The 17063-nt window shown below is 31.5% G+C and overlaps 5 protein-coding genes across 7 annotated transcripts; 3 read left to right on the top strand and 2 right to left on the bottom strand.

Moving 5' to 3' along the window:
* The first annotated feature begins 154 nt into the window (after nucleotides 1-154).
* Spt4 (Transcription elongation factor subunit spt4) lies at nucleotides 155-2032 on the top strand. Its single transcript, XM_078189455.1, has 5 exons — nucleotides 155-541; nucleotides 609-715; nucleotides 803-858; nucleotides 1532-1666; nucleotides 1813-2032. Exons 1-4 carry the CDS (start codon nucleotides 479-481, stop codon nucleotides 1648-1650), a joined length of 345 nt encoding a protein of 114 aa, XP_078045581.1. The 5' UTR covers nucleotides 155-478; the 3' UTR covers nucleotides 1651-1666; nucleotides 1813-2032.
* LOC144474526 (uncharacterized) lies at nucleotides 877-5455 on the bottom strand. The gene is made up of 6 exons (XM_078189451.1): nucleotides 3565-5455; nucleotides 3124-3493; nucleotides 2893-3056; nucleotides 2668-2809; nucleotides 2447-2589; nucleotides 877-2357 (listed from the first exon to the last, which is right to left on the bottom strand). Exons 1-6 carry the CDS (start codon nucleotides 4714-4716, stop codon nucleotides 2133-2135), a joined length of 2196 nt encoding a protein of 731 aa, XP_078045577.1. The 5' UTR covers nucleotides 4717-5455; the 3' UTR covers nucleotides 877-2132.
* Nucleotides 5456-5758: 303 nt separating this feature from the next.
* On the top strand, nucleotides 5759-6617 carry Mago (mago, exon junction complex subunit). 2 transcript variants are annotated; one of them, XM_078189454.1, is made up of 2 exons: nucleotides 5759-5948; nucleotides 6011-6617. In XM_078189454.1, the coding sequence occupies exon 2, from the start codon at nucleotides 6093-6095 to the stop codon at nucleotides 6531-6533; it is 441 nt and encodes a 146-aa protein (XP_078045580.1). In that variant the 5' UTR covers nucleotides 5759-5948; nucleotides 6011-6092; the 3' UTR covers nucleotides 6534-6617. The 2 variants fall into 2 exon arrangements, with proteins under 2 accessions (XP_078045580.1, XP_078045579.1); XM_078189453.1 differs by having other exon boundaries at nucleotides 5761-5948; nucleotides 6032-6617.
* Nucleotides 6618-7996: 1379 nt separating this feature from the next.
* On the bottom strand, nucleotides 7997-10208 carry LOC144474192 (lysophospholipase D GDPD1). The gene is made up of 7 exons (XM_078188836.1): nucleotides 9934-10208; nucleotides 9818-9860; nucleotides 9566-9747; nucleotides 9279-9499; nucleotides 9086-9219; nucleotides 8854-8971; nucleotides 7997-8783 (listed from the first exon to the last, which is right to left on the bottom strand). Exons 1-7 carry the CDS (start codon nucleotides 10055-10057, stop codon nucleotides 8658-8660), a joined length of 948 nt encoding a protein of 315 aa, XP_078044962.1. The 5' UTR covers nucleotides 10058-10208; the 3' UTR covers nucleotides 7997-8657.
* Nucleotides 10209-10335: 127 nt separating this feature from the next.
* Etl1 (SWI/SNF-related, matrix-associated actin-dependent regulator of chromatin, subfamily a, containing DEAD/H box 1) lies at nucleotides 10336-15303 on the top strand. Of its 2 annotated transcripts, none has more exons than XM_078188835.1 (13): nucleotides 10336-10698; nucleotides 11009-11136; nucleotides 11498-11628; nucleotides 11697-11881; nucleotides 11938-12166; nucleotides 12245-12578; nucleotides 12646-12920; nucleotides 12994-13131; nucleotides 13203-13526; nucleotides 13600-13901; nucleotides 13986-14198; nucleotides 14262-14368; nucleotides 14431-15303. In XM_078188835.1, exons 2-13 carry the CDS (start codon nucleotides 11031-11033, stop codon nucleotides 14583-14585), a joined length of 2499 nt encoding a protein of 832 aa, XP_078044961.1. In that variant the 5' UTR covers nucleotides 10336-10698; nucleotides 11009-11030; the 3' UTR covers nucleotides 14586-15303. The 2 variants fall into 2 exon arrangements, with proteins under 2 accessions (XP_078044961.1, XP_078044960.1); XM_078188834.1 differs by having other exon boundaries at nucleotides 10336-10867.
* Nucleotides 15304-17063: the final 1760 nt, after the last annotated feature.

The following is a 17063-nucleotide window of genomic DNA, read 5'->3' as shown; positions in this document are numbered from 1 at the left end:
GTTTTGAGCGCCACCTGATGTTTGAGTCATAGACACAGAATGTATTAGAGGGGACACTAGTATTGAGAATCTTTTAATTTATGACCTTTAAATTTTTATCTTCTACGTAGAACTGCTCAACGCTAGGGCAAAAGTCTTAAAAAAGTGGGGAACGCATGGGACGTACCGCTCTATAAATCTCTATAAAGGATGTGAGAAAATATTTATTGTTAGCGATGTCGGTATTTCAGAACACATTTCATGATAAGCTTGGTGTTTATAAAAAATGGATTCCACGAATAACAAAGGTAAAGATGTATCAGATGGCGTTGCTATGCACTTCCAAAGAAGATGTATGTAAACGTGTTTTCGAATTGTCAGCTGAATTTAACACATCTCGATGTTTGTATTAATTTAAAACAAAGTTGAAAATCATTGTGAAACGTTTCTCTTGAAATCTATTACTTCGTAATTCCGTTGGTGGTTACTTTCTATATCAATGGAGACCGTTCCGAAGGACTTACGAGGACTAAGAGCATGTTTGGTTTGCTCTTTGGTTAAGGTACGCGTTCAATTTTACACGATCTTCTTTAGATATAAAATATAATAACATTACGATTCTATTGCAGACTTTCGATCAATTCGAATCGGATGGTTGTGATAATTGCGATGAATTTTTACGAATGAAAAGTAATAAAGACAATGTTTTCGATTGTACAAGCTCAAATTTCGATGGGTATGTCATATGATAAATAAAGGATGCAATCAATATTTTGTTATAATGTACTAATTTTTTAATATTCGTTACACGCGTTATTTTCAGCATGATAGCTGGTATGAGTCCGGAAGACAGTTGGGTATGCAAGTGGCAAAGGATAAGTAAGCAACAAATTCATATCCATATGCATTAAGTTGTGTTTAAGCAAGAGAAATATTGTTACTCTTTATTCTTGTACACCTTTATAAAATTATAACAGTTACATTGCCTTATAGTAAATCAATATAAACTGTTATCTCTTCCATCCTATATTATTTTGACATTCGAAATTTTGTGTTTAATATTTAAGCCCTTAATGTGTTGAATTTCTCTTCTTGTCTAATTATCCACTTTGGCAGTGCTAATTACAACAATAGTAAATCATGTTTTCATTAAGTCCGTGTATGTATTTGAAGGCAGCATTTTGTACAAGTTTCAAAGCCAATATTTTTGATACAAACAATGTAGCTAATACAAAACAATGCAATACGCATATTCATAATTGAATAAGTTCCTTTCTTTTTGAGATTCTTAATGTTAAATACTATTGTACATTTATACAGAATTTTGCTAATATGTATGACAATATGTATAGTTATTAAGGAACATGCCCATGTGCGTAAACCTGATTCTATTTTTAATGTGTTTTAATTTATATTCCTCAATTTTGTTTTTCTTTCTTTACAGGTTGCTTTCTTTTTGTTTTATAAGTAAATACAAATGACTTGATCAATAGAACCCTTTGCTAATTACAAAAGTTTGTTCCTGCAACTGAGATTCATTGTATTTTTACAGATCGATTTTGCAAGGGAGTATATGCAATATCGGTGTCAGGACGATTGCCAGCAGGTGTTATTAGAGAGATGAAAAGCAGAGGAATAGTATATAGACCACGCGATACGAGTCAACGATAATTTTGAACTTGTAGATGTAAGATCACTACTATATTTTACTTTAATATTATATAATAGAATAATATTTTAATTTTAATGTCGTTCCTTCGAAATTCGCTATGAATTCAATAATATTCTCTCGAAAATATTAACTCGATTTGATTGATATGAACTTTTGTTCAGGTTTTAAGAGTTCAACCTTTTGACTACACTTATAACTTTATAAGACGTTTTCGAGACTTCATCTATTCGAAAGGACTATAATATATGCATATTAATATATCCTTCTAGTCTTTTCACTGCCTGTACAATAATATCTTTAATAGACTAGTCTGTAAGATCTTGAAAATGTTCAGATATTAAGAATATATACAGTTCGCAAGGAATCCATTATTTTTCCTAATATTAGTCTGTTATTTTCTACAAATCCCTCATGTAATAACTTGCCAAGTGTACACTTAAAAATTTCTGAACTTAAGTTCTCGTTTTTACGCAGATCAGTATCAAATGTGATTGTTACCTGGACACATATTCAAATGAGTATAAAAAGACGGATGCCGCATTACCGGCAGATGACTGTTAACGCAGTTAAGCCATAAGTTTGCACAGGTTACGTGATAATTATTTTCATTATATACTACCCTCCCACTAGTAATAACTGTTAAGCAAAGAGAACAACAAATGGCTTCTCCTTGATGCAAAGGCCAAGCTGGTAGTTCTGTAACAATCTGGAAAAATTTATACCCAAATATAAAAAAGTAACTCGTACATTTATAAAAATAAAATATATATTGTAATCAAGAGTATTCTCACTAACCGGTATATTTGCGTAAAAGGGTTCCATCTCTGCCCAAATCCGATCGATGTCCATTAGCAACTCATCAAATCCTATTATATTAATATCCATTTCTTTGTATGAAAAATTAACGCGTCTACAAACCGCTGCAACTTCAGCTAAGTCTGCCGAAAAAGAACACACAAAAATATTACGCAATATCCTGTGATGTGATACTTTTATGCTTTTAATGCAATGCTTACTGCAGAGAAAATTATATCCCTGTGCTGAATTTAGTACTTCGTGCAAAACAAGTTCCGAGCTAATATTTGTAAATATATTTGCTGCTACTTGTAACAATAGCACACAGCTTTCCATGTATTGCTTCCATTCCCAGTATTCTGACTATAGAAGCACATAGATTAAAAAACTGCGCAGCTTCTACTACTATTCCCCAAATTTTTAATTATGACAAAGACTGTAATCACCTGATGAGTAGTTTCAACTACTGGTTCATCTTCTGCATTTGAAGGTAAGAAAGACTTAAGATCTAAACTAGGCACAGATCCTGATCGAGTTAGCACGTTTGGTGTGCCATTTATGAATTCTACACTATTAATTGATATGGCATCTTCCTTTTGAAGAGCTTTTCCTTAAAATCAAGCATTATCATTATTATCACCATCTAAGTTACTATTATCTAAAACAATATTATTTACCGATTTCTAAAGAACGTTCTTCTACAGTATCCTCGAATTTAAGATTGTCGAATGATTCAGAGATCTCTGGAATAATATTGAAATCTGTTGTATGTGTATTACTGTTAGATTTTAACTCCAAATCTGTAAAGATCTCAGCATAATTATCAGTATCTGTAGTGTTTGAGACAGAAGCATTCTTAGCGGGCTGTTCTGCAGATACAAATTCCCCAAACTCATCTGTTGATTGATTACTGTGGCTTGCGTTCAAATCTGATTCTGCTGGCACAGTTGTTTCTTGAACCAATGCACGCAAGGCACTATACTTATCATCAGTAAGTTGGAGATTCATTAGGTCCTGTGGATTAGACCCAGATTTTCCTGATGAAACCTATAAAGTTTTAAATATTAGCAAAATAAATATACAACTATAAATGAAATGGTATTCAAGAAATGCATTACCTTCTCTGACCATTCTATTTTAGTTGAAACATCTTTGTCACTATTGAAATTTACAACTTCTGCGTTTTTTACATGATCTTTAATATCTTCACTATGGTCCTTGGGCGGATCATTGTTTCTTATCACTGTATCCTTAAGAATTACTGTCTTAGATTGATTCTTTATTGTACATTTAGGAAATAGTTCTGGCAAACATTCCATAGTAGGCTGATCTTTGTTCTGAAGTGTCAGATTTAAAGGTGCAGTTGGAATTTTCATATGAACAGTACTGTGTACAGACTTAGCATTTAAATTATTTTTCTTGGGCTTTTCTACAGGTTTCTTAACACCTAAATTATGATTTGCCAGCCTGCTACCAATTGCAGAACCTTGTTTTGTATCCCATATGGGAACACTTGGAATGTTAGGAATAGGAGCACTCTGAAACTCAGAGAAATCATCGCATGGATCTGTCACAGACGAATGTTTAGAATCTAACTGAAACCGGTTCGTTGCTTGCTTTGTTTCTTTGAATGTGTTATTTGTATCCCAAACAGTGGTAGAAGACATGTGAGTTTTATTATCAAAAGAAGAAACTTTCCCAGGTACATTGTTCATCATTTGCATATTTAAATCGGAAGATATAACACTATGTTGATGAAATTTTGTCTTTCCTTTAACTTCTAAAGGATATTTCCCATCTGAACCAATGAAGCTGACTTCTGTGCTATCATTAAGGCTTTGAAATTTAGCTGCGGAATTCAATTGTGTTACAGGCTGTAGATTCATTAAACATTCTATATTTAAATATGGAGTAGGTGGAAACGGAAGCAAATGTAATATATCCAGATTATTGAAAGTATAAGAAGCCTGTGCAGCTGCAACTAGAGCAAGAACAATATATAGTTCCTGTTCTGTAAGCTGACCAGCATATTTTTGATTTGCCAAGTTCCATATGTGCCCAAGAACTTCTGTGGGTAGCTGACTAGTGAGCAACAAGGGAAATACTTTGTTGGTATCGACAAGAAGCTCGGTTTGCATTCCATTGGACCTGACCTTCTCTTCTCGCACTGCTTCCCATACCATCTTATAGATCGGTGGTAAAGTAGTGGAGTTAGTCCACAGCCAAGTTGGCAATTGATTCAGTCTTTTGTCCATGTGAGCTTTATTCATGATCGATCAGTAGTTCTTGGCCGAGTGATCGCTATGACGAGCTTAAATTACGTGAACTCGTCGAGGAGGATAATTTCATCCTTCAGCTTATTACCTTGGTACATACATCAACGTTAACACTGTAAACATTTCACTAATTTACAAGTGTATTTTTCGTCATTCGCGCGTGTCACCCGCCGTTGAATCCGCCGTGGACAATTCTCATCGTGAACAGTATCTGGAAATACGGTTACAGATTTTGATTATACACTGCAACCGAAATTATTTCCTCCCGAAACAACTGCGTGGCACAGAACTTGACAATTCAGATGTCAACGGATGACCACTGGACAACGTCCTCTTACGAAGGCTAATTGGCGACAAGTGCGACAGAGTTTGTTCGAAATTAAGATTCAAGATGATTCATGACCCAATGTGACGTTAATTTTAGAAGCTACAATATTTAACTGTTAATGAAACCACATTCGTTATTGTTTTCTAAGTTTAAATTTATTCTATACAATATATAATATCCAACTGATATTTTTTCAAGTAGTACTTATGTTATTTTCAATTTTTATTCTGACATACCACATATGTATTTAAAAATTATAATTCAGGAGACGAATGAAATGATTAACCATTACACCATTATATACATAACGTTGAAAATATAGATTACATATATGATAAAAATAAAAATGATCTACAACTTCTCTCGTTTAGGATATTTTAAAGATTAAAGTAATTCTTCACCCGCATTCCAATTCAAGAATTATTAATCGATATGAGAGCTTCTTTTCATGCCGTGATATTCAATGTTATAGTTAGTGAATATAAAAACACTGCAGAAAAAAATATAGTATTTTCCTAATTGTGTCAGATTATTTGTTTTATTAGTTGATATATAGAATTGTTTTTTAAATTAATACATAATTTTTAAGTACATAAAAACTAGTCAAAAAGTTTTATGACGCCATCTATGTAAACTTTTTCAACTACGATGTTATGTACTTGCAAACCACCTTAGGGTTTAAACATCATCAAAGACTATATGGTAAAAGAAACTCTATAGTCTGTATTAACATAGACAGTTAACGGAGTTATTTTCTAATACAAACACAAATCGGCGTGCATGGTAAACATACTATGTAATTTAGCCTGAAATAATTAAGAAAGCATCTAATACAGTACAAAATATATATATATATATAGAAAGTCAATAATAGTACATTATATCTACATCAAAAGAAGTAAGAAAACGATACGTGAATAACCTCTTGCTACTTGACGCACATCGATAATTCGTTGTCAGAAATATTTATATCTTTTTCAGTTAACTCTTTCATCATTCAGGAATCTTTGAAGCAAGTCCAAGGTTCGATCAAGATCATACAATGTCAACAGATTTCTATATACGTTATTATATCGGTCATAAAGGGAAATTCGGTCACGAGTTTCTAGAGTTTGAATTTAGACCTGATGGTAAACTACGATATGCAAACAATTCGAATTACAAGAATGACACTATGATTCGAAAAGAAGCTTATGTACATCAATGCGTAATGGAAGAACTGAAAAGAATCATCCAGGACTCCGAAATCATGCAAGAAGATGATTCTTTGTGGCCACAACCGGATCGAATTGGTCGTCAAGAACTAGAGATTGTAATTGGAGATGAACACATATCGTTCACCACTTCTAAAACTGGTTCTCTGTTGGATGTTAATCAGTCACGCGATCCAGAAGGATTACGTTGCTTTTATTATTTGGTACAGGACTTAAAATGCTTAGTACTTTCTCTTATAGGCCTGCACTTCAAAATAAAACCTATATAAACACATGTAATTTTACGTATATACTCTAAGTAAATGTAATGTAATTACTCGACTTTAAGAAAATACATGATCATTTTTAATTAATCCTATAATTATTTTACCTGCTATTGTACTAGTAAATGTTAGTCACCCGGTGATAAGGAAACTAATAGAAATAGAATAAAATGATTCAAACTTAATTCATACTGATTGCTTCATTTATTGAGTGTGAATAGTAGTTTTTACAATGTTTTGTACTCTTCTAGAAAAATTAGCGAGAACGGATATAAAATGAACGCAGAAAGCGAGAATGTTTCATTGTGACTGACATTAGAAGTCTGTTCAATTGAAAGAAACAGACACTACCATTGCACCAATAACTTCTGCATCCATATGTAAGTAGTATAGGTTATAATATAACTTTCTAACCCCTATGTCAGTTTCAAACAATTTGAGTACCTCAATCTGTTCTTCCATGATTTAAATATAATTTACATTATTTATTGTATTATAATGTACAAACGTAATATTTTAAATTACATAAACAATTCTTCTCATTCTGCACTCAAACATTGTTTGTATGCAGTCTTTTTTATAATGTAATTATTTCAAAGTTTAATATTGTGCAGATTGATACGATCTTGCATTGTAGTAGCAATTTGTTTGTTACAGAAATAAAATGTCATCGGAAGAAATACCCAACAATAGCAGCAGTAACAGCAATGTTGGTAGAGTTGTTACAGATTCTGTGCATGGAAGGTTTCGACAAATCCAAGTACACTGTGAAATCTGCAATTTAGATTTTGTTGGAAACCATTCAGAGATAAAGAGGCATTTCAATAGCTCTCATCCCTCTAAGGAATATTGCTATTACTGTAAAGGAAAAGTATTTGCTTATATGCAGATACCTTTAGACGGCTCCACTGAAGAGCCAAGAAGGATTATTTACCATAAGTGCAATGATACGTGAACATTATTCGATCATATTCTAGCATGAAAGAAGTACAGGAGAACATTTTTATATATTTATATTTATGAATAAGATATATTTCTTATAAAATGCTTTAGATCTGAGATAATAACATAAAAACATAAAAACATTATTATAAAATCGCAAAACATGGTTGAAAGATATGTGTTAAAATTTATTCCAAATACAAAGATACATATATTTGTACATAGTGTAAGTCTGTGTAAGTGTACTGTCTTTGATATCGTATCTAAGACAGATTCATAAAATACACATCAATTTAGTATTAGTTAAATATTCTCTATATTTTATACAGTGTATTTTAGTAACCAATTTTTTGTACGTCATTAGATTATAAGGAGGAACATAATTTGACAATGTAATTACTGTTAGCGAAGTAACAAAATAGTGTTATTTATTTGTCAGTTGTCTGATGCAATTATTCAATACAAGTATCTTTTATCAATTTGTGCCAACCTTGTGCATTACTGGACTTCATAAAAGCTTATATAAATATGTTTTCAAACAAAATATTGTATTGCAATAACAAATATAAATATACAAATACAATACAAAAATAATTTATTACTATCTCATTTAGCAGTCACTTTTTATACTTGAAGATGTGTTGCAACCAATTTTAAAAAATAGTATTCAATATTACAAATAATAGTAAACTGCAACTTTTATCAGTAATATATATCACCATTGTGCAGTAGTAATATGAACAAGACGATAAATATTATTACATGTGTAACGTAAATAATGCTTTTCATTAATAAATTTAAACAATCGAATTTTAGATTAATCTATAATGTAATCGAAATATCACAAAATGCATCATAAATTTAGCAAAATGTCTGACGAGAATATAATTTTTTTTAATTAAGAATATTCTATTATTCTATTGTTATTCTGACTAGTTTGAATAATTAAAGCTCTTTTTACGTAATCTGTAGTGTATCTTGCAAGCTACCAATCAATTTTATTTCGATATTCCGTGCATACATTTTTGCAAGTGAGCTACTCTTATTCTTTGTCAATAAGATTTGGTTGTTTGATAATAGCAGTACATGTATTTGTGTATAACAATCCATATAACTCTGGAGTAATAAAATATTTTGCATCTAACAATTATTAATGCTGTTCTTAAACAACTCCCTATTCGTGGTCTTCTAGTCAAATGTATAATTTTTTAAAAATAGTTTTAGTCTTGTTGGATAATCCGTTATTATACCAGTTGCACCAAGATTGAAGGCTTTTTGAAAATCCTCTTCTTTATTCAATACCCAAAAGTATATCTACAAAAATTGAGTTAATAATATGTAGCTATTAATTCGTGACTGATAATTATATATAATTTGAACTTACGTGTATTCCACGGGCTTTTAAATGATTAAATAAGCATGGCCTCATTAATAATACATTAATAGCGCGTATAAATAATCTATCTACACGTATAAATGTAGGTTTTGGGCTTCCTGTGCGTCTGTAATTGTAGTTTCAAATTAATGGCACTTAATTAATTTATTTATTCATTACTTTAATCGATTTTATTTATTAATTTGACTTATATTAATATAAAGTAAAGGATGCGGCATACCGTAAATAAATGGAAGGTAAAAATACTTCCAAATGCGTTTCCTTTAGAGGAACAAATGGTAACAATCCTGTATACATTAAAAGTAACAACAGGGACACACGCCGCATAGAGAATAACAAATTTACATTTGGATTCTGTAAGGAAATTAACATTATCTACTGTTAATAAACTATTTAAAATATATGTTAATTACCGTTCTATAACATTTCTGTGTTATTTCATCACTAAAGTTTCCCCACACAGTATATTCCTCTCGATTGTACATTTTTATTAAGTTAGACACCTTCTCTATAAGCTGGTCATCATTAATTTTAATGTCAATATTCACTGGCATATCAGGGAATGCTTCAAATACTTCTTTTAACAATGGAACTTGTCTGTCTTCCTTTTTGTCTGGACCAATGTATTCTACATCTGTAAAACTAGTTTTCAAGCAATTTTGTTTAATGATATGTCTTTACAATAAACATTTGGACATACCTGGTTCAAAATCAATTGGAAGACGTTGTTTTAAAAGTGGTAATTCTTTGTAATTTAATTCAGATATATTTTTGTTTATGCCAGTGCTACGAAAAAGATTTTGATCATGAGACACAACCACCTCTCCATCCTTTGTAAGGTGACAATCTAATTCTAACATTTGTGTTCCAATTGCTACGGCCCTGAAATAAATTTATAGCAAGAAATACAAGATAATTGCTTTTTCATTTTTCATTAACCTTTTTCACTAACCTTTTAAATGCATACATGGTGTTTTCATATCCTTCTCCAGCCCCTGAAAACAGAATGTTTAGAGAAGTGTTCACATTTTTGTGATTGCTTAATCATCTACAAAAAAGCGAACCTACCTCCTCTGTGACTTATATGCTGGCAATGAAATTTAACAACTTTTTTTTTGTGCAATAACGTAGGATATTTAAAAAGTATCATCGATGTTAATACGTAACCTCCGATTAATGTGTACAGCAACATTTTACGCTCGATTACTGTTCACTGGCACAATGTGTTGTAGCAAGTCATTATTTCTTAATAAGGCTGTTATCTTTATGTAAATACGACAGGAAAATTTTATAAATTTCAGACTACATGATGGTGACTGAGTTTATTTTGACGTCTACTCCAGTGTGCTCTGAATATCAACAAATGTGGAATCCTACGGGTGGAATCGCACGAGCCATTCTCATTTTTGATTCAAATTTTTGCCGCGCATACATGAAAATACCGTATAAGTTCTTTTGTGTGCTTTCTTTTACCTTATTTTATTATACCTAGGTACGTGAAATGAAATACGACAAATTTAAACGGATAAACGAGTGATTACGATTTGTATACTGTAAAATTTTAATAGTAACAATGACAAAGTAATGAAAATAAATTTTAATAGAAACGTATTTATTCTAACAGTGATATAATTAATTTAACAATTATATAAATAAATATTTATTCCTCGCTTGAAAGAATTTTAATTAGTCATTAATTCAACTTACGATTAAATAATGAATTTAATCAATAATCCAATGGATGAGTAGATACATTGAATTGGCCATTAATTAGATTAAACTATTAATTTCATTAAATATTGCTGAACTTCGCGCCGACAAATAAATATAAAGGTACGTATAAACAATGTCGTAGGGAAACAGATAACCTACGATTACTTTTTTTCTCCCTTAATAAATTTTATGAAATACATGAAGAGATACGTTGGATGGCGTTGGACGACTGCAAAGTTACTAAAAATTTTAAATCGGGATATTCCAAGTTAATTAGAACATAAATTATGTAGGTACATATTACTAACTATCAGTAACTATATTAACCTGTTGGACATCTGTCTTTCTCCCTAGTTCGGAGCTTTTCCGAATGCACCTGTCAAACGTGTTTTAAAAGCTACCTTTATCTAGAAAAATGTGTTTCCGACAGCGTCTCTCAATCGTTTAACGAGATGTCGGATTCGAATTCACCGAAAACAGATGCGAGCAGCCCAAGCCTCTCAGGAAATTTGCGACAATTCCGATTCCAAAAGAAACAATTGAAACCATTAAACATGTGTAAGGAACCGATTAATTTCGATTTTCAATTTTTGACTTATTATAAGCAGTGTCTATGTTTTGTTGTTGTTCCATTGTAACTAACTTGCGTGACTGTTATTTTTTTTCTTGATGCATAGAATCTCGTACGTTGTGTACGTATTTCATTAATCGTATCGAAATATGAAATGAATAACAAACACATTATTCAATTAACAAATTATTATTATTATCACAATTATTATGATTATGGTTATGATTATTATTATTATTATTATTATTATCACTATTATTGTTATTGTTATTTGTATTATTATTGGTAATGTTAGATGAACAATTTTTTAGTAATACACTTGTAAACAAAAATATTATTTTTGTTTAGCGGATGATGACAGTAACCTTGTAGGATCTGACATACAATTTCGACGTAAAGCTGTCAATGTAATTGAAGATAGCGATAGTGATGTAGGCAGTGCTTCTAAAACTACACATTCTACAGTTCGCAGAAATAAGGTACATTTATTTAAGTAAATGTTAATTAATTTATAAACAGGTGAATATAAAAGTATTTATTTAAACAGGAAGTGCATAGTAACTCAAAATGGAATAGCGATGATGGAGAAGATGTAGTTAAGAATAATAGAAAAAGAAGTTTGAAAAGCTCTCCTAGGGGCATGAAGAAAAAGAGAAGAAAAGTTAATAGAGATGAAGATGTAGATATTGATTCCGATGAAGAAAGTTTTGGCAAAGAAAAAGTATTTGATAGGTATGTGTTTAACAAAATAACAAGGATTATTGTTTATAATAAGTTACTATTTGCAGTGATGAAGATTCTGATATGGAAATATCTAATGATCTCACTGGTGATAAAAAAGCGGTTCTTGAATTTATGCAAAATTCTCATACATCAGAACTGCTATTAATGTCCCAGTGTTCTCAAAAGAAAGCAAATGCTATTCTAGAAGCAAGACCATTCGAAGATTGGAGAGACTTAGTTCAAAAGTTTCAAAATAATAGATATTTAGACACAGAACTATTGAACTCAGCTCAAGTAAGAAATTATTTGTACATCTTTATTAACGATCTATATCTATTACTAATAATTCATAACGTTGCTTGAATAAAATAGGAATTATTAGCTACAAGGAATACAGTGGAAGCTTTGATGAAGAAATGTCTTCGTTTGTCTTCAAACTTAGAAAAGGCTGTAGCTGCAGGAGTTTCAGCTATTACAAAGCAACCAAAAGAATTGTCACCAAGCTTAACATTGGCTCCTTATCAAATGGTTGGCTTAAACTGGTTGGCTGTGATGCATGCACAGAATGTGAATGGTATACTAGCAGATGAGATGGGCTTGGGTAAAACAGTACAAGTGATATCTTTCCTCACTTATTTAAAAGAAGCTGGTCTCAGAGATGAGAAAGATGGACCTCATTTAATAGTTGTTCCTAGCTCAACAATGGGTAAACACATAGTATTAGTTTTTTTTAAATCTTATTTTTCAGTTTGTAATGCTTGTGTAATTTATAGAAAACTGGAACAATGAACTGGAGAGGTGGTCACCTGGCTTGAAAGTTGTGCAGTACTATGGTTCTCAAGAAGAGAGAAAGGAGATGAGACTTGGTTGGCGAAATGGTGATCTAGATGATGTTGATGTTTTATTAACAACGTATAATTTAATTAGCAGCACGCCAGAAGAACGGAGACTATTCCGAGTTATGCCGATTAATTATGTTGTCTTCGACGAGGCACATATGTTAAAAAATATGAGTACTATCAGATATGAGAATCTCGTTCGCATTAATGTACCTATCTAAATTAACAGTCACTTGACTTATGTACTTCAGTGGATCAAATTATATAATAACATGTTTGCAGGCGAAACATCGAATTTTGTTAACTGGTACACCTTTACAAAACAATTTATTAGAATTGATGTCACTCTTAATATTTGTGATGCCGTCGTTGTTTGCTGGTAAACAAGCCGACTTAAAGAGTTTATTTTCTAAAAATCCAGTAAGTATTAAATAATACAATAATTTATCATCACAAGAACATATTATGTAGATCAATGTATTACATTGCAGAAGGTACCATCAGTAAGAAACAATGGCGAAAAACCGCTGTTCGAGCAAGAACAAGTTAAAAATGCGAAACAAATTATGAAACCTTTTGTACTTCGTCGATTAAAATCCGAAGTTCTTCGAGATTTGCCCCAGAAGAGTGAACGTGTAATAAGAGTTCCAATGACAGAGAAACAGCAAAAAATGTATAGGAATTTGATAGCGGAATTTTCGGCGGAAGCAGATCAAAGCTCAGAAGTGAATGGAATAGGGATGATGATGCAGCTGCGGAAGTTGGCTAATCACCCGTTACTAGTGCGAGATTATTTTAACGAATCCAAGCTAAAAGTAATATTTTAATATTCGTTTAACAAAATATATTTCTTTAGAAGATTTCAATCATTTGTAATGTTCTTTTCAGTTAATAGCAAGCAGATTAGCAAAAGAGCACGGCTACAAACAAAAGAATCCGGATTACGTATTCGAAGATTTACTGTGGATGTCTGATTATCAGATAAATCAGTTGTCAAGAACATATAAGAGTTTAGCTGGACTAGGTTTACCACAAGAACTCATTCCCGGGGCTGGCAAATTAAAAGTATTGGATGAATTATTGCCAAAATTCCAAGAAGAAGGTCATAGAGTGTTAATTTTCAGCCAATTCACAATGGTACTAGATATTTTAGAAGAGTACCTAACAATCAGAGGAAAAACATATTTAAGGTTTCTGTCATATTTTATCAATTGTTTCTGGTTTAAAATCCAATGGTAAGCTAAGGTTTCATTGTTTCGATTTTGGAATTCTAGATTAGACGGAAGTACACCGGTAACAGATAGACAATTTTTAATAAACCAGTATACGGAGGATGAAAGCATATTTATATTTTTATTATCAACGAAAGCTGGAGGCTTAGGGATCAATTTAACAACCGCGGACACTGTTATAATACACGATATTGATTTCAATCCATATAATGATAAGCAGGCGGAAGATCGATGCCATAGAGTAGGCCAGAAAAGGTATACTGTTATAGAACAATAGATGAGGATGTATTACACAAATAATAATGCATATATTTTCAGACCCGTTAGCATAATTAGATTACTAAGCGAAGGCACTATAGAAGAAGGCATGTATGAGATAGCACAGGATAAATTGCATCTGGAAGAACAGATCACGCGTAACGAAGGTTAGTATCATTGATTCGTTCCACTTGTGATATAGTTCGTTAAATATTTTATTTTTTCACAGAAAATGAGAGTCAGGATAAGAAGAGTGTACTGAAGCTACTTAAAATGACATTAGGTTTAGAACACAATAGATCTCTATCATTGTCTCCAACAAAGAATGTGAAAACCAGCAATGGAGCACTAAACAACGAAGGGGCGAGTGACATAGAGTTCTAAATGTAATCTTTATACTCAAACAGATTTTGTACTAGTTGAAAATTTAACGTCGGTTTTATAAGTGTGACCTTTTGATACAGTACTGTTGCAATTGCACAAACGATATCGGATTTGTAAATTAATCTCGCATGTTTCTTTCAAAATATGCGTATGAAAAATTGTTCACGATCGCATGAATACAATTTAAATCGGCTACACATAGAAATTGTCTACATGAATTATTAATATTATTTTGTATATCACGTTAAAAACCATTCTTGTATTTATATACGTATATATTTAGGTAGAATTTTAATTGTAACTTTTTTTGTGTTTTGTGCATACGTTCAAATATTTATACATATAGTGTGTGTTTAGGCAAATACATATTAAAAATTGCACAATGTATACAGGAAAACGAGTAAAAAAAATCAAGAAAGAAGAACAACAAAAAGTTTCTATTCAAAATAGTCGTATAATGTGAATAATGCATTAATGTACACAAACATTCCTTCAAAGAATACTTAATCATTGTACAAAACTACTGATGGCATTGTGCTGGTTATCAGATTTAAGTTATTATGCATTTGTGATGCATTTCTATTAGAATTCCATCAAGGTTTGTCATACTAAAAGAATGCTAGCTTAGAAGATTCACAAGGTTAAATAAATTATTAATTTACTATCAAATGTAAACGATGATGAAAACAAGCATTTTAAAATACAATACAAATTTTTAATACACGCTTTGTAATTATTGTAATTGTCTGTAAGATGAATGCAAAATTTAGAAACTACATTCTAATTAATTCACACCACATCCTCCTCCTTTGTTTGAATCTACAAATAATACTATATACAAAAAATACTACAAATTATAATAGCTTTATTCTGTAAGTTATATGAATTTGCCGTAGAGATTTTCTTTTTAAACGGAAGCGATATTTTATCTTAATACGACTCACAGAATATGAAATCTTGCCGCAACAGCATATTTTAATCCTCATTTGCGTTGATTATTTGCATTTGTTGTAAACGCTTATCATTATTACTGTGCTATAAAAAATATTGAAAATCTTTGCAATGTTATCGTGCGCGTCGTATGAATTCATCGAGATTGGTATCTCAGATGAACCTGTAGAATGTCGTAGACAAACCAAGGTGAAAAGAAAATTTCCATAACATTATTATTCAAGTGTTTCCTCACTTGTAGTAATCGTGTAATGGGCAGATTATAACCACAGTCAACAGTAATATATATACTGCCCTGTATATTTTATAACATTATAATCGTTACATGACACAAGCATGATACCCATAATTTCTACAGTACATGTTTACCAAGCCAACACAAGATGCCTGACAATCATAATATTATCGCGATATCGATATTAGTACATAAACGAAGTTCAACAAGTATCATGGTAAATTCTATGCCTTCTATCTGACATACCTTTGCAAACCGACAATCCATGACGTAAAACCTAAAATCGCATATTCCTAAGATCGGAATCTGGTCATAGAATATCGTCGTCAGAAAGTGCAAGAGTCCGGAAAATTCCTGCGACATTATCTAAATAATCTTGTCGGCATAACTCTAGCTACTAAATGGAAATATTAGGAACCGCCGTAATCATTCAAATTTTATTAGTACAATTTTTAAGTATCTCAGTTATTGACATTCTATTCAGTACAGATGGGTATCAAGAAAACAATAAAGATAACATAGAATCTGTTATTCCTTGTATTATAGTGGGGAGAGTTAGTAATGAGGGGAGCAAATAAACGAGAGAAGGGAGGTAACGTATTTAATAGAGGGGTGAGGAAAAAGTATGTGTAAGGAGTAGTAGGTAGGGGGAATTACACGTGTCAACGAAATTTTGATGAAGTTTTGTGATCAGAAATTCAGCTTCACCATGTTATCGAATTACATATTAGATTTTCTAATTTCATTGTTTCTTTATTTTCGGAAAGATTAAGTTCAATATCCCGTCGAATGATGAATTTCATCATCTTTTGTTATCAAGAGTATCAACGACTCGCAGCTCCTGTTACTCAATCACTTTGCTAGGTATAAAGAAACAGTTTTTAAAAACCACTTTTTATTGTCGTATGGGTTTACTTCAGAACTCGAAAGCTTGACTTGTACTACTTTCCACATTTTGTTACGGCACAGACGAACCGCTTTAAGTAAGAAGAATAGACAATTTTTACTTTATGAATTTTGTCATGTGATTTTCATATATTGTTCAATTATATTTTTATCATATTTAGGTGATTCGCCAAATGTTTTACGAATCGTAAGAACAGAAAGAGAATGATTTCTAAGTCACGACTGATTGACACTATATCTTCTGTAAAAAATTATATTCTTCTATACGAATAAATTTTATATAATTTAGAGATCATAATCGAATATACCTAAATGTTACTTGTTACTAACAAGAATTGTAATGAATCCAAACACAGAATTCTCATATTTCACGGAATATTACAATG

This window comes from Augochlora pura, chromosome 8 (assembly GCF_028453695.1).
Source record: "Augochlora pura isolate Apur16 chromosome 8, APUR_v2.2.1, whole genome shotgun sequence".
Taxonomy (NCBI): domain Eukaryota; kingdom Metazoa; phylum Arthropoda; class Insecta; order Hymenoptera; family Halictidae; genus Augochlora; species Augochlora pura.
Note: the sequence above shows the minus strand (reverse complement) of the source record. Positions and strands in the feature narration are given on the sequence as shown.

Coding starts and splice junctions, on each gene's coding strand:
- Spt4 (XM_078189455.1), top strand. CDS start 479: ATGGAGACCGTTCCGAAGGACTTACGAGGACTAAGAGCATGTTTGGTT. Junction 542..608: donor TGGTTTGCTCTTTGGTTAAG/GTACGCGTTCAA, acceptor ATTCTATTGCAG/ACTTTCGATCAATTCGAATC. Junction 859..1,531: donor ATGCAAGTGGCAAAGGATAA/GTAAGCAACAAA, acceptor GTATTTTTACAG/ATCGATTTTGCAAGGGAGTA.
- LOC144474526 (XM_078189451.1), bottom strand. CDS start 4,716: ATGAATAAAGCTCACATGGACAAAAGACTGAATCAATTGCCAACTTGG. Junction 3,057..3,123: donor AGAACGTTCTTTAGAAATCG/GTAAATAATATT, acceptor CTTGATTTTAAG/GAAAAGCTCTTCAAAAGGAA. Junction 2,590..2,667: donor GGGATATAATTTTCTCTGCA/GTAAGCATTGCA, acceptor CTTTTTCGGCAG/ACTTAGCTGAAGTTGCAGCG.
- Mago (XM_078189454.1), top strand. CDS start 6,093: ATGTCAACAGATTTCTATATACGTTATTATATCGGTCATAAAGGGAAA.
- LOC144474192 (XM_078188836.1), bottom strand. CDS start 10,057: ATGTTGCTGTACACATTAATCGGAGGTTACGTATTAACATCGATGATA. Junction 9,861..9,933: donor GCATATAAGTCACAGAGGAG/GTAGGTTCGCTT, acceptor TTCTGTTTTCAG/GGGCTGGAGAAGGATATGAA. Junction 8,784..8,853: donor TAAAAGCCCGTGGAATACAC/GTAAGTTCAAAT, acceptor CAATTTTTGTAG/ATATACTTTTGGGTATTGAA.
- Etl1 (XM_078188835.1), top strand. CDS start 11,031: ATGTCGGATTCGAATTCACCGAAAACAGATGCGAGCAGCCCAAGCCTC. Junction 11,882..11,937: donor AAAGAAAAAGTATTTGATAG/GTATGTGTTTAA, acceptor TACTATTTGCAG/TGATGAAGATTCTGATATGG. Junction 13,527..13,599: donor TTAACGAATCCAAGCTAAAA/GTAATATTTTAA, acceptor TGTTCTTTTCAG/TTAATAGCAAGCAGATTAGC.